Here is a 15,640-nt window from a genome sequence, read left to right on the forward strand (position 1 = left end):
CGTCAAGCGCTCTGGGACGCTACCCTGCGTAAGGGGCGCTGTGTAAACAACGGACAATAGGACTGGCCAATCAGGAGACAGAGAATCAGAATCTGCCCGGCAACAGGACTGGTCAATCAGGGGACTGACATGGGAGGAGGCGCTCAGGCACCAACTGATATCAGGACTGGCCAATCAGAAGACAATTACCGTGGGCTCAGGGACCATCTGATAACAGGACTGGCCAATCAGCAGACAGTTGCTGTGGGCTCAGGCACCGCCTGACAACAGAACTGGCCAATGAGGAGACAGTTACCGGGGGCTCAGGCACCGCCTGACAACGGGATAAAATATTGCTGAGTGCATTTCGCCCTCAAAACACAGTCACTGCACTTCACAGCGCTTTGACACGTCTCGAAGATGTCAGGAGGCACTGTATCAAACGTACGGATTATTATTATGCGGTCCTCAAGACCACCATGATCACCTGTTAGGACACTGACCTTCAGGAATTTGACCTGCCGGGACGCACCCTCCTGTGTGCGTCTCTTGCTGTCCACATGCTGTTCCACCTTCTGCAATCGCTGCTCCAGCAGCTCCTTGTCCAGCGCAGCGCTCTCTCCCCCCGCCTGGCTCTGCTGGAGCTCGTGTTTCAGGCGAGCGATCTGGAGAGACAGGCGGAGGGTTTGTCAGCCTGGCCCGGTTCAGAGTGTCGAAGTCCTGCTCAGTCTATCACACTCTCACCCTCCAAGTCAGAAGGTTGTGGGTTGAAGTTCCCCCACACCTCGGGACTTGGAACCCATATAGCTCGGGGAGCGCTGCAATGTCGGAGGAGCCGTCCTTCGCATGAGACATTAAACCTCACTCACTCCCCCTCTGTGCCCTGTCCACAGAGATGTTAAAGATATCCCGCGGTGCTGTTTGATAAGAGAACTCCATCCCTTCTCCCTCGTGTGTGTGTGTGTGTGTGTGTATATCTAAATGGGTTTGAAAGGATGCAGACTTGGAAATCAGGAGATTCAGGGATATGGGGAAAGATATCATAATAATAATAATCCTTGCATTTGATACAGCGCTTTTCATATCTTCTAGACGTCTCAAAGCGCTTCACAGAATATGCTGTAAAGTGAATTGACTGTATATGTGTGGGCGAAACGCAGCAGCCAATTGCGCACAGCAGTGACCCACAAACAGTCGTGGATTGAAGTGACCAATTTTATTTTTTTTGGAGGATGAATAAATATTATAATTAATAAAGATAGGGTGATTGCACTGAAATATCTGTCATCTAATACAACAACAACAACAACAAGATTCTATTTATTGAGCGCCTTTCACGTCGGGAGTACATCCCAAGGCGCTGTACAGTTGGGTCAGGACCCGAGCAAGGGGGAAATGGTCAGGGGGAGGGGAGGGAAGGGAGGGAGCGAGGAGGGGGCAGTAAGTCGAGAGGGGAGCTGAAGGCACGGTCAAAGAGAAAGGTCCTGAGACCGGCCTTGAAGGAGGAAAGGGAGGAGGCGGCGAAAGCACTGGGGGATAGACTTCCAGAGCCTAGGGGCTGAGAGGCTGAAGGCCCGGCCACCGATAGTAGGGCGGTTGGGGCGGGGGATGTGGAGCAGACCGGAGCCAGAGGAACGGAGGGTACGGGCGGGTAGGTAGGGGGATAGTAGGTCGGAGAGGTAGGAGGGAGCAAGGCCGTGAATGGCCTTGTAGGTGAGGGTGAGGATCTTGAATTCGATCCTCTGGGGGATGGGGAGCCAGTGGAGGCGAGCGAGGGTGGGAGTGATGTGTTCCCGAACCCTGGTGCGGGATAGTACACGAGCTGCAGAGTTCTGAATGATAATACACTGGTGGAGGGCTCCACAGGCTGAACGGCCATAGATAGATAGTTGTTAGGTCAGGGTATTAAGGGATATGGGGACAAGGTCGGTTAGCTGGACTTGAGGCATATATCAGCAACGAGCTTATAAAATGGCGGAACAGGGACTTGAGTACAGATCAGCTATGAGCTTACAAAATGGCGGAACAGGGACTTGAGGTACAGATCAACTATGAGCTTACAAAATGGGGGAACAGAGACTTGAGGTACAGATCAGCTATGAGCTTACAAAATGGCGGAACAGGGACTTGAGGTACAGATCAACTATGAGCTGACAAAATGGCGGAACAGGGACTTGAGGTATAGATCAGCTATGAGCTTACAAAATGGGGGAACAGGGACTTGAGGTACAGATCAGCTATGAGCTTACAAAATGGCGGAACAGGGACTTGAGGTACAGATCAGCTATGAGCTTACAAAATGGCGGAACAGGCTCGAGCGGCTGAATAACCTACTTCTGTTTCTGTGTTTCTGGTTTGAAAACTGGTAATGTACTTTCATCGCCCTCTCGTGGCAGCAACACGCACCGACACCCATGTGACAGAACATAAGCACCACGCCCCGAAAGTCTGTTACACGCTCCCCCCATCACTCGATCTTGCCCCCTCCTTCCCCATCTTCAGAGCGCGCCTGAAGACCTTCCTCTTTGATCGGGCCTGGGTCACCTCCCCCTCCCCCCGGCTCGGGATCGTGCTCCACCACCGTCAAGCGCTCTGGGACGTTACCCTGCGTAAGGGGCGCTGTGTAAACAACAGACAACAGGACTGGCCAATCAGGAGACAGAGAATCAGAATCTGCCCGGCAACAGGACTGGTCAATCAGGGGACTGACATGGGAGGAGGCGCTCAGGCACCAACTGATATCAGGACTGGCCAATCAGAAGACAATTACCGTGGGCTCAGGGACCATCTGATAACAGGACTGGCCAATCAGCAGACAGTTGCTGTGGGCTCAGGCACCGCCTGACAACAGAACTGGCCAATGAGGAGACAGTTACCGGGGGCTCAGGCACCGCCTGACAACGGGATAAAATATTGCTGAGTGCATTTCGCCCTCAAAACACAGTCACTGCACTTCACAGCGCTTTGACACGTCTCGAAGATGTCAGGAGGCACTGTATCAAACGTACGGATTATTATTATGCGGTCCTCAAGACCACCATGATCACCTGTTAGGACACTGACCTTCAGGAATTTGACCTGGCGGGACGCACCCTCCTGTGTGCGTCTCTTGCTGTCCACATGCTGTTCCACCTTCTGCAATCGCTGCTCCAGCAGCTCCTTGTCCAGCGCAGCGCTCTCTCTCCCCGCCTGGCTCTGCTGGAGCTCGTGTTTCAGGCGAGCGATCTGGAGAGACAGGCGGAGGGTTTGTCAGCCTGGCCCGGTTCAGAGTGTCGAAGTCCTGCTCAGTCTATCACACTCTCACCCTCCAAGTCAGAAGGTTGTGGGTTGAAGTTCCCCCACACCTCGGGACTTGGAACCCATATAGCTCGGGGGAGCGCTGCAGTGTCGGAGGAGCTGTCCTTCGGATGAGACATTAAACCTCACTCACTCCCCCTCTGTGCCCTGTCCAGAGAGATGTTAAAGATATCCCGCGGTGCTGTTTGATAAGAGAACTCCATCCCTTCTCCCTCGTGTGTGTGTGTGTGTGTGTGTGTATATCTAAATGGGTTTGAAAGGATGCAGACTTGGAAATCAGGAGATTCAGGGATATGGGGAAAGATATCATAATAATAATTATCCCTGCGTTTGATACAGCGCTTTTCACACCTTCTAGACGTCTCAAAGCGCTTCACAGAATATGCTGTAAAGTGAATTGACTGTATATTTGTGGGCGAAACGCAGCAGCCAATTGCGCACAGCAGTGACCCACAAACAGTCGTGGATTGAAGTGACCAATTTTATTTTTTTTGGAGGATGAATAAATATTATAATTAATAAAGATAGGGTGATTGCACTGAAATATCTGTCATCTAATACAACAACAACAACAACAAGATTCTATTTATTGAGCGCCTTTCACGTCGGGAGTACATCCCAAGGCGCTGTACAGTTGGGTCAGGACCCGAGCAAGGGGGAAATGGTCAGGGGGAGGGGAGGGAAGGGAGGGAGCGAGGAGGGGGCAGTAAGTCGAGAGGGGAGCTGAAGGCACGGTCAAAGAGAAAGGTCCTGAGACCGGCCTTGAAGGAGGAAAGGGAGGAGGCGGCGAAAGCACTGGGGGATAGACTTCCAGAGCCTAGGGGCTGAGAGGCTGAAGGCCCGGCCACCGATAGTAGGGCGGTTGGGGCGGGGGATGTGGAGCAGACCGGAGCCAGAGGAACGGAGGGTACGGGCGGGTAGGTAGGGGGATAGTAGGTCGGAGAGGTAGGAGGGAGCAAGGCCGTGAATGGCCTTGTAGGTGAGGGTGAGGATCTTGAATTCGATCCTCTGGGGGATGGGGAGCCAGTGGAGGCGAGCGAGGGTGGGAGTGATGTGTTCCCGAACCCTGGTGCGGGATAGTACACGAGCTGCAGAGTTCTGAATGATAATACACTGGTGGAGGGCTCCACAGGCTGAACGGCCATAGATAGATAGTTGTTAGGTCAGGGTATTAAGGGATATGGGGACAAGGTCGGTTAGCTGGACTTGAGGCATATATCAGCAACGAGCTTATAAAATGGCGGAACAGGGACTTGAGGTACAGATCAGCTATGAGCTTACAAAATGGCGGAACAGGGACTTGAGGTACAGATCAACTATGAGCTTACAAAATGGGGGAACAGAGACTTGAGGTACAGATCAGCTATGAGCTTACAAAATGGCGGAACAGGGACTTGAGGTACAGATCAACTATGAGCTGACAAAATGGCGGAACAGGGACTTGAGGTATAGATCAGCTATGAGCTTACAAAATGGGGGAACAGGGACTTGAGGTACAGATCAGCTATGAGCTTACAAAATGGCGGAACAGGGACTTGAGGTACAGATCAGCTATGAGCTTCAAAATGGCGGAACAGGCTCGAGCGGCTGAATAACCTACTTCTGTTTCTGTGTTTCTGGTTTGTAAACTGGTAATGTACATTCATCGCCCTCTAGTGGCAGCAACACGCACCGACACCCATGTGACAGAACATTAGCACCACGCCCCGAAAGTCTATCACTCCATCTTGCCCCCTCCTTCCTCATCTTCGAAGTGCATCTGAAGACCTTCCTCTTTGATCGGGCCTGGGTCACTTCCCCCACCCCCCGGCTCGGCATCGTGCTCCACCACCGTCAAGCGCTCTGGGACGTTACCCTGCGTAAGGGGCGCTGTGTAAACAACAGACAACAGGACTGGCCAATCAGGAGACAGAGACTCAGAATCTGCCTGGCAACAGGACTGGCCAATCAGGGGACTGGCACGGGGGGAGGGGCTCAAGCACCAACTAATATCAGCACTGGCCAATCAGGAGACAGTTAGCAGTGTTGGTGGGGGGGCGTGGCTCAGGCATGAACTGACAACAGGACTGGCCAATCAGGAGACAATTACCAAGGGTTCAGGCACCGCCTGACAACAGGACTGGCCAATCAGGATAAGATATTGCTGAGTGTATTTCGCCCACAAAACCCAGTCACTGCACTTTGCAGCGCTTTGAGACATCTCGAAGATATCAGGAGACACTGTATCAAATGTAAGGATTATTATTATTATGCGGATGGCGCTGTTCGAAACGATAACTCCATCCCACAACCTTCTGTTCCCTTCTCCTTCGTGTGTGTGTGTGTGTGTGTGTGTGTGTGTGTGTGTGTGTGTGTGTGGTGTGTGTGTGTATATCTAAATGGGATTGAAAAGATACAGACTTGGAAATCAGGAGATTCAGGAATATGGGGAAAGATATCATAATAATAATAATCCCTGCATTTGATACAGCGCTTTTCATATCTTCTAGACGTCTCAAAGCGCTTCACAGAATATGCCGTCAAGTGAATTGACTGTATATTTGCGGGTGAAAAGCGGTAGCCAATTGCGCACAGCAGTGACCCACAAACAGTCGTGGATTGAAGTGACCAATTTTATTTTTTTGAAGGATTAATAAATATTATAATTAATAAAGATGGGGTGATTGGACTCAAATATCTGTCATCTAATACACTGGTGGAGGGATATGGGGACAGGGTGGTTAGCTGGACTTGAGGTACAGATCAGCCACGAGCTTACAAAATGGCGGAACAGGGGACTTGAGGTACAGATCAGCTATGAGCTTACAAAATGGCGGAACAGGGACTTGAGGTATAGATCAGCTATGAGCTTACAAAATGGCGGAACAGGCTCGAGCGGCTGAATAACCTACTTCTGTTTCTGGTTTGAAAACTGGTAATGTACTTTCATCGCCCTCTCGTGGCAGCAACACGCACCGACACCCATGTGACAGAACATTAGCACCACGCCCCGAAAGTCTGTTACACGCTCCCCCTATCACTCCGCCTTGCCCCCTCCTTCCCCATCTTCAGAGCGCGCCTGAAGACCTTCCTCTTTGATCGTGACGAGGTCACCTCCCCCTCCCCCCGGTTCGGGATCGTGCTCCACCACCGTCAAGCGCTCTGGGAAGCTACCCTGTGTAAACAACAGACAACAGGACTGGCGAATCAGGAGACAGTCACCGGTGGCTCAGGCTGTGTATAACAACAGAACTAGCCAATCAGGAGACAGTTACCGGGGTCTCAGGAACTGCATGACAACAGGACTGGCCAATGAGGAGACAGTTACCGGGGGCTCAGGCACCGCCTGACAACAGAACTGGCCAATGAGAAGACAGTTACCGGGGGCTCAGGCACCACCTGACAACAGAACTGGCCGATGAGAAGACAGTTACCGGGGGCTCAGGCACCGCCTGACAACAGAACTGGCCAATGCGGAGACAGCTACCGGGGGCTCAGGTACCAACTGACAACGGGATAAATTATTGCTGAGTGCATTTCGCCCACAAAACACAGTCACTGCACTTCACAGCGCTTTGAGACATCTCAAAGATGTCAGGAGGCACTGTATAAAACGTACGGATTATTATTATGCGGTCCTCAGGACCACCATGATCACACGCCTGTTAGGGACACTGACCTCCAGGACTTTGACCTGCCGGGACGCGCCCTCCTGTGTGCGTCTCTTGCTGTCCACATCCTGTTCCACCTTTTGCAATCGCTGCTCCAGCAGCTCCTTGTCCAGCGCAGCGCTCTCTCTCCCCTCCTGGCTCTGCTGGAGCTCGTGTTTCAGGCGAGCGATCTGGAGAGACAGGCGGAGGGTTTGTCAGCCTGGCCCGGTTCAGAGTGTCGTAGTCCTGCTCAGTCTATCACACTCTCGCCCTCCAAGTCAGCAGGTTGTGGGTTGAAGTTCCCCCACACCTCGGGACTTGGAACCCATATAGCTGGGGGAGCGCTGCAATGTCGGAGGAGCTGTCCTTCGCATGAGACATTAAACCTCACTCACTCCCCCTCTGTGCCCTGTCCACAGAGACGTCAAAGATATCCCGCGGTGCTGTTCGAAAAGAGAACTCCATCCCAAAACCTTCTATTCCCTTCTCCCTCGTGTGTGTGTGTGTGTGTATCTAAATGGGTTTGAAAGGATGCAGACTTGGAAATCAGGAGATTCAGGAATATGGGGAAAGATATCATAACAATAATAATCCCTGCATTTGATACAGCGCTTTTCATATCTTCTAGACGTCTCAAAGCGCTTCACAGAATATGCCGTAAAGTGAATTGACTGTATATTTGCGGGTGAAAAGCGGCAGCCAATTGCGCACAGCAGTGACCCACAAACAGTCGTGGATTGAAGTGACCAATTTTATTTTTTTTGAAGGATTAATAAATATTATAATAAAGATGAGGTGATTGGACTCAAATATCTGTCATCTAATACACTGGTGGAGGGCTCCACAGGCTGAACGGCCATAGATAGATATTTGTTAGGTTAGGGTATTAAGGGATATGGGGACAAGGGCGGTTAGCTGGACTTGAGGCATAGATCAGCCACGAGCTTACAAAATGGCGGAACAGGGACTTGAGGTATAGATCAGCAATGAGCTTACAAAATGGCGGAACAGGGACTTGAGATATAGATCAGCTATGAGCTTACAAAATGGCGGAACAGGGACTTGAGGTATAGATCAGCTATGAGCTTACAAAATGGCGGAACAGGGACTTGAGGTATAGATCAGCTATGAGCTTACAAAATGGCGGAACAGGCTCGAGCGGCTGAATAACGTACTTTTGTTTCTGGTTTGAAAACTGGTAATGTACTTTCATCGCCCTCTCGTGGCAGCAACACGCACCGACACCCATGTGACAGAACATTAGCACCACGCCCCGAAAGTCTGTTACACGCTCCCCTTATCACTCCGCCTTGCCCCCTCCTTCCCCATCTTCAGAGCGCGCCTGAAGACCTTCCTCTTTGATCGGGCCTGGGTCACCTCCCCCTCCCCCCGGCTCGGGATCGTGCTCCACCACCGTCAAGCGCTCTGGGACGTTACCCTGCGTAAGGGGCGCTGTGTAAACAACAGACAACAGGACTGGCCAATCAGGGACAGTTACCGGGGGCTCAGGCACCGCCTGACAACAGGACTGGCCAATCAGGATAAGATATTGATGAGTGCATTTCGCCCACAAAACCCAGTCACTGCACTTTACAGCGCTTTGAGACATCTCGAAGATATCAGGAGACACTGTATCAAATGTAAGGATTATTATTATTATGCGGATGGCGCTGTTCGAAACGATAACTCCATCCCACAACCTTCTATTCCCTTCTCCCTCGTGTGTGTGTGTGTGTGTGTGTGTGCGGTGTGTGTGTGTGTGTTTGTGTGTGTGGTGTGTGTGTGTATATCTAAATGGGATTGAAAAGATACAGGCTTGGAAATCAGGAGATTCAGGGATATGGGGAAAGAAGGGGGGATTGGACTCAAATATCTATCATCTAATACACTGGTGGAGGGCTCCACAGGCTGAACGGCCGTTGATAGATTTTTGTTAGGTCAGGGTATTAAGGGATATGGGGACAGGGCGGGTAGCTGGAATTAAGCCACAAGCTTACAAAATGGCGGAACAAGGACTTGAGGTATAGATCAGCTATGAGCTTACAAAATGGCGGAACAGGGACTTGAGATGAAGATCAGGTATGAGCTTACAAAATGGCGGAACAGGGACTTGAGGTATAGATCAGCTATGAGCTTACAAAATGGCGGAACAGGGACTTGAGGTATAGATCAGCTATGAGCTTACAAAATGGCGGAACAGAGACTTGAGGTACAGATCAGCTATGAGCTTACAAAATGGCGGAACAGGCTCGAGCGGCTGAATAACCTACTTCTGTTTCTGGTTTGAAATCTGGTAATGTACTTTCATCGCCCTCTCGTGGCAGCAACACGCACCGACACCCATGTGACAGAACATTAGCACCACGCCCCGAAAGTCTGTTACACGCTCCCCCTATCACTCCGCCTTGCCCCCTCCTTCCCCATCTTCAGAGCGCGCCTGAAGACCTTCCTCTTTGATCGTGACGAGGTCACCTCCCCCTCCCCCCGGCTCGGGATCGTGCTCTACCACCGTCAAGCGCTCTGGGACGTTACCCTGCGTAAGGGGCGCTGTGTAAACAACAGACAACAGGACTGGCCAATCAGGAGACAGAGACTCAGTCTGCCTGGCAACAGGACTGGCCAATCAGGGGACTGGCACGGGGGGAGGGGCTCAAGCACCAACTGATATCAGCACTGGCCAATCAGGAAACAGTTAGTAGTGTTGGTGGGGGGGCGTGGCTCAGGCATGAACTGACAACAGGACTGGCCAATCAGGAGACAGTTACCGAGGGTTCAGGCACCGCCTGACAACAGGTCTGGCCAATCAGGATAAGATATTGATGAGTGCATTTCGCCCACAAAACCCAGTCACTGCACTTTACAGCGCTTTGAGACATCTCGAAGATATCAGGAGACACTGTATCAAATGTAAGGATTATTATTATGCGGATGGCGCTGTTCGAAACGAGAACTCCATCCCACAATCTTCTATTCCCTTCTCCCTCGTGTGTGTGTGTGTGTGTGTGTGTGTGTGTGTGTGTGTGTGTGTGTGTGTGTGTGTGTGTGTGTGTGTGTGTGTGTATATCTAAATGGGATTGAAAAGATACAGACTTGGAAATCAGGAGATTCAGGGATATGGGGAAAGATGGGGGGATTGGACTCAAATATCTATCATCTAATACACTGGTGGAGGGCTCCACAGGCTGAACGGCCGTAGATAGATTTTTGTTAGGTCAGGGTATTAAGGGATATGGGGACAGGGCGGGTCTTGAGGTACAGATCAGCTATGAGCTTACAAAATGGCGGAACAGGGACTTGAGGTACAGATCAGCTATGAGCTTACAAAATGGCGGAACAGGGACTTGAGGTACAGATCAGCTATGAGCTTACGAAATGGCGGATCAGGGACTTGAGGTATAGATCAGCTATGAGCTTACAAAATGGCGGAACAGGGACGTGAGGTAGAGATCAGCTGTGAGCTTACAAAATGGCGGAACAGGCTCGAGCGGCTGAATAACCTACTTCTGTTTCTCTGTTTCTGGTTTGAAAACTGGTAATGTACTTTCATCGCCCTCTCGTGGCAGCAACACGCACCGACACCCATGTGACAGAACATTACAACCACACCCTGAAACTCTGTTTCACGCTCCCCCTATCACTCCGCCTTGCCCCCACTTTCCCCATCTTCAGAGCGCACCTGCAAACCTTCCTCTTTGATCGTGACTCGGTCACCTCCCCCTCCCCCCGGCTCGGCATCGTGCTCCACCACCGTCAAGCGCTCTTGGACTCTATCATGGGTGAGGGGGGGCTGCGTAAACAACAGGCAACAGGACTGACCAATAAGGAGACAGAGACTCAGAATCTGCCCGGCAACAGGACTGGCCCATCAGGGGACTGGCACAGGGGTGGGGGGTTGGTGGGGGGCGGGGAGAGAGGGGCTCAGGCACCAACTGATATCAGGACTGGCCAATCAGGAAACAGGTGCTGGTGCAGGGTGGGAGGCTCAGGCATGAACTGACAACAGGATTGGCCAATCAGGAGACAGTTAGTGGGGACTCAGGCACCGCCTGACAACAGGACTGGCCAATCAGGATAAGATATTGCTGAGTGCATTTCGCCCACAAAACCCAGTCACTGCACTTTACAGCGCTTTGAGACATCTCGAAGATATCAGGAGACACTGTATCAAATGTAAGGATTATTATTATTATTATGCGGATGGCGCTGTTCGAAACGAGAACTCCATCCCACAACCTTCTATTCCCTTCTCCCTCGTGTGTGTGTGTTTGTGTGTGTGGTGTGTGTGTGTATAAATGGGATTGAAAAGATACAGACTTGGAAATCAGGAGATTCAGGGATATGGGGAAAGATGGGGGGATTGGACTCAAATATCTATCATCTAATACACTGGTGGAGGGCTCCACAGGCTGAACGGCCGTAGATAGATTTTTGTTAGGTTAGGGTATTAAGGGATATGGGGACAGGGCGGGTCTTGAGGTACAGATCAGCTATGAGCTTACAAAATGGCGGAACAGGGACTTGAGGTATAGATCAGCTATGAGCTTACAAAATGGCGGAACAGGGACTTGAGGTACAGATCAGCTATGAGCTTACAAAATGGCGGATCAGGGACTTGAGGTATAGATCAGCTATGAGCTTACAAAATGGCGGAACAGGGACGTGAGGTTGAGATCAGCTATGAGCTTACAAAATGGCGGAACAGGCTCGAGCGGCTGAATAACCTACTTCTGTTTCTCTGTTTCTGGTTTGAAAACTGGTAATGTACTTTCATCGCCCTCTCGTGGCAGCAACAAGCACCAACCACACATGTGACAGAACATTACAACCACGCCCTGAAACTCTGTTTCACGCTCCCCCTATCACTCCGCCTTGGCCCCTCTTTCCCCATCTTCAGAGCGCACCTGCAAACCTTCCTCTTTGATCGTGACTAGGTCACCTCCCCCTCCCCCCGGCTCGGCATCGTGCTCCACCACCGTCAAGCGCTCTTGGACTCTATCATGGGTGAGGGGGGGCTGCGTAAACAACAGGCAACAGGACTGACCAATCAGGAGACAGAGACTCAGAATCTGCCCGGCAACAGGACTGGCCCATCAGGGGACTGGCACAGGGGTGGGGGGTTGGTGGGGGGCGGGGAGAGAGGGGCTCAGGCACCAACTGATATCAGGACTGGCCAATCAGGAAACAGGTACTGGTGCAGGGTGGGAGGCTCAGGCATGAACTGACAACAGGATTGGCCAATCAGGAGACAGTTAGTGGGGGCTTAGGTAACAACTGACAACAGCATTGGCCAATCAGGGACAGTTACCGGGGGCTCAGGCACCGCCTGACAACAGGTCTGGCCAATCAGGATAAGATATTGCTGAGTGCATTTCGCCCACAAAACCCAGTCACTGCACTTTACAGCGCTTTGAGACATCTCGAAGATATCAGGAGACACTGTATCAAATGTAAGGATTATTATTATTATTATGCGGATGGCGCTGTTCGAAACGAGAACTCCATCTCACAACCTTCTATTCCCTTCTCCCTCGTGTGTGTGTGTTTGTGTGTGTGGTGTGTGTGTGTATAAATGGGATTGAAAAGATACAGACTTGGAAATCAGGAGATTCAGGGATATGGGGAAAGATGGGGGGATTGGACTCAAATATCTATCATCTAATACACTGGTGGAGGGCTCCACTGGCTGAACGGCCGTAGATAGATTTTTGTTAGGTTAGGGTATTAAGGGATATGGGGACAGGGCGGGTCTTGAGGTACAGATCAGCTTTGAGCTTACAAAATGGCGGAACAGGGACTTGAGGTATAGATCAGCTATGAGCTTACAAAATGGCGGATCAGGGACTTGAGGTATAGATCAGCTATGAGCTTACAAAATGGCGGAACAGGGACGTGAGGTAGAGATCAGCTATGAGCTTACAAAATGGCGGAACAGGCTCGAGCGGCTGAATAACCGACTTCTGTTTCTCTGTTTCTGGTTTGAAAACTGGTAATGTACTTTCATCGCCCTCTCGTGGCAGCAACACGCACCGACACCCATGTGACAGAACATTACAACCACGCCCTGAAACTCTGTTTCACGCTCCCCCTATCACTCCGCCTTGCCCCCACTTTCCCCATCTTCAGAGCGCACCTGCAAACCTTCCTCTTTGATCGTGACAAGGTCACCTCCCCCTCCCCCCGGCTCGGCATCGTGCTCCACCACCGTCAAGCGCTCTTGGACTATCATGGGTGAGGGGGGGCTGCGTAAACAACAGGCAACAGGACTGACCAATCAGGAGACAGAGACTCAGAATCTGCCCGGCAACAGGACTGGCCCATCAGGGGACTGGCACGGGGGTGGGGGGTTGGTGGGGGGCGGGGAGAGAGGGGCTCAGGCACCAACTGATATCAGGACTGGCCAATCAGGAAACAGGTGCTGGTGCAGGGTGGGAGGCTCAGACATGAACTGACAACAGGATTGGCCAATCAGGAGACAGTTAGTGGGGGCTTAGGTAACAACTGACAACAGCATTGGCCAATCAGGGACAGTAACCGGGGGCTCAGGCACCGCCTGACAACAGGTCTGGCCAATCAGGATAAGATATTGCTGAGTGCATTTCGCTCACAAAACCCAGTCACTGCACTTTACAGCGCTTTGAGACGTCTCGAAGATGTCAGGAGACACTGTATCAAATGTAAGGATTATTATTATTATTATGCGGATGGCGCTGTTCGAAATGAGAACTCCATCCCACAACCTTCTATTCCCTTCTCCCTCGTGTGTGTGTGTGTGTGAATATATCTAAATGGGTTTGAAAAAATGCAGACTTGGAAGTCAGGAGATTCAGGGATATGTGGAAAGATGGGGGGTTTGTGCTCAAATATCTGTCATCTAATACACTGGTGGAGGGCTCCACAGGCTGAACGGCCAGAGAGAGATATTTGTTAGGTCAGGGTATCAAGGGATATGGGGACAGGGCGGTTAGCTGGACTTGAGGTATATATCAGCTACGAGCTTACAAAATGGCGGAACAGGGACTTGAGGTATAGATCAGCTATGAGCTTACAAAATAGCGGAACAGGGACTTGAGGTACAGATCAGCTATGAGCTTACAAAATGGCGGAACAGGGACTTGAGGTATAGATCAGCTATGAGCTTACAAAATGGCGGAACAGGGACTTGAGGTAGAGATCAGCTATGGGCTTACAAAATGGCGGAACAGGCTCGAGCGGCTGAATAACCTACTTCTGTTTCTGGTTTGAAAACTGGTAATGTACTTTCATCGCCCTATCGTGGCAGCAACACGCACCGACACCCATGTGACAGAACATTACCATCACGCCCCGAAAGTCTGTTACACGCTCCCCCTATCACTCCGTCTTGCCCCCTCCTTCCCCATCCTCACAGCGCGCCTGAAGACTTTCCTCTTTGATCGGGCCTGGGTCACGTCCCCCTCCTCCCGGCTCGGCATCGTGCTCCACCACCGTCAAGCGCTCTGGGACGCTTCACTGCGTAAGGGGCGCTATGTAAACAACAGACAACAGGACTGGCCAATCAGGAGACAGTCAGGGGGGCTCAGGCTGTGTCTGACAACAGGACTGGCCAATCAGGAGACAGAGAATAAGAATCTGCCCGGCAACAGGTCTGGCCAATCAGTGGACTGACATGAGGCAGCGGCTCAGGCACCAACTGATATCAGGACTGGCCAATCAGGAGGCAGTTAATAGGGGCTCAGGCACCAACTGACAACAGGACTGACCAATCTGGAGACAGTTACCGTGGGAGGGGAGGGGGCTCAAGCCCGCCTGACAACAGAACTGGTCAATAAGGAGACAGTTACCAAGGGCTCAGGCACCTCCTGACAACAGAACTGGCCAATGAGGAGACAGTTACTGGGCCCTCAGGCACCGCCTGACAACAGAACTGGCCAATGAGAAGACAGTTACCAGGGGCTCAGGCACCACCTGACAACAGAACTGGCCGATGAGGAGACGGTTACTGGGGGCTCAGGTACCAACTGACAACAGGACTGGCCAATCAGGAGACAGTTACTGGGGCTCAGGCACCGCCTGACAACAGAACTGGCCAATGCGGAGACAGTTACCGAGGGCTCAGGTACCAACTGACAACAGACTGGCAAATCAGGAGACAGTTAATGGGGGCTCAAGCATCAACTGACAACAGAACTGGCCAATGAGGAGACAGTTACCGGGGGCTCAGGTACCAACTGACAACAGGACTGGCCAATCAGGAGACAGTTACCGGGGGCTCAGGCACCGCCTGACAACGGGATAAATTATTGCTGAGTGCATTTCGCCCACAAAACACAGTCACTGCACTTTATAGCGCTTTGAGACATCTCGAAGATGTCAGGAGGCAATGTATCAAACATAAGGATTATTATTATGCGGTCCTCAGGACCACCATGATCACACGCCTGTTAGGATACTGACCTCCAGGACTTTGACCTGCCGGGACCCGCCCTCCTGTGTGCGTCTCTTGCTGTCCACACCTGTTCCACCTTCTGCAATCGCTGCTCCAGCAGCTCCTTGTCCAGCACAGCGCTCTCTCTCCCCGCCTGGCTCTGCTGGAGCTCGTGTTTCAGGCGAGCGATCTGGAGAGACAGGTGGAGGGTTTGTCAGCCTGGCCCGGTTCAGAGTGTCGTAGTCCTGCTCAGTCTATCACACTCTCGCCCTCCAAGTCAGAAGGTTGTGGGTTGAAGTTCCCCCACACCTCGGGACTTGGAACCCATATA

At 51.6% G+C, this 15,640-nt stretch overlaps 1 protein-coding gene across 1 annotated transcript; it reads right to left on the minus strand.

The window, feature by feature from the left end:
• Positions 1-482: 482 nt before the first annotated feature.
• On the minus strand, positions 483-15,499 carry LOC121852750 (cingulin-like; the record flags this gene model as incomplete). The annotated part of the gene is made up of 4 exons (XM_042346650.1): positions 483-644; positions 3,043-3,204; positions 6,935-7,096; positions 15,339-15,499. Coding segments are annotated over 4 exons (647 nt in total), but the record flags the coding sequence as incomplete, so codon positions are not given.
• Between the last annotated feature and the right edge of the window lie 141 nt (positions 15,500-15,640).

This window comes from Callorhinchus milii, unplaced genomic scaffold (assembly GCF_018977255.1).
Source record: "Callorhinchus milii isolate IMCB2004 unplaced genomic scaffold, IMCB_Cmil_1.0 Scaffold1245, whole genome shotgun sequence".
Taxonomy (NCBI): Eukaryota; Metazoa; Chordata; class Chondrichthyes; order Chimaeriformes; family Callorhinchidae; genus Callorhinchus; species Callorhinchus milii.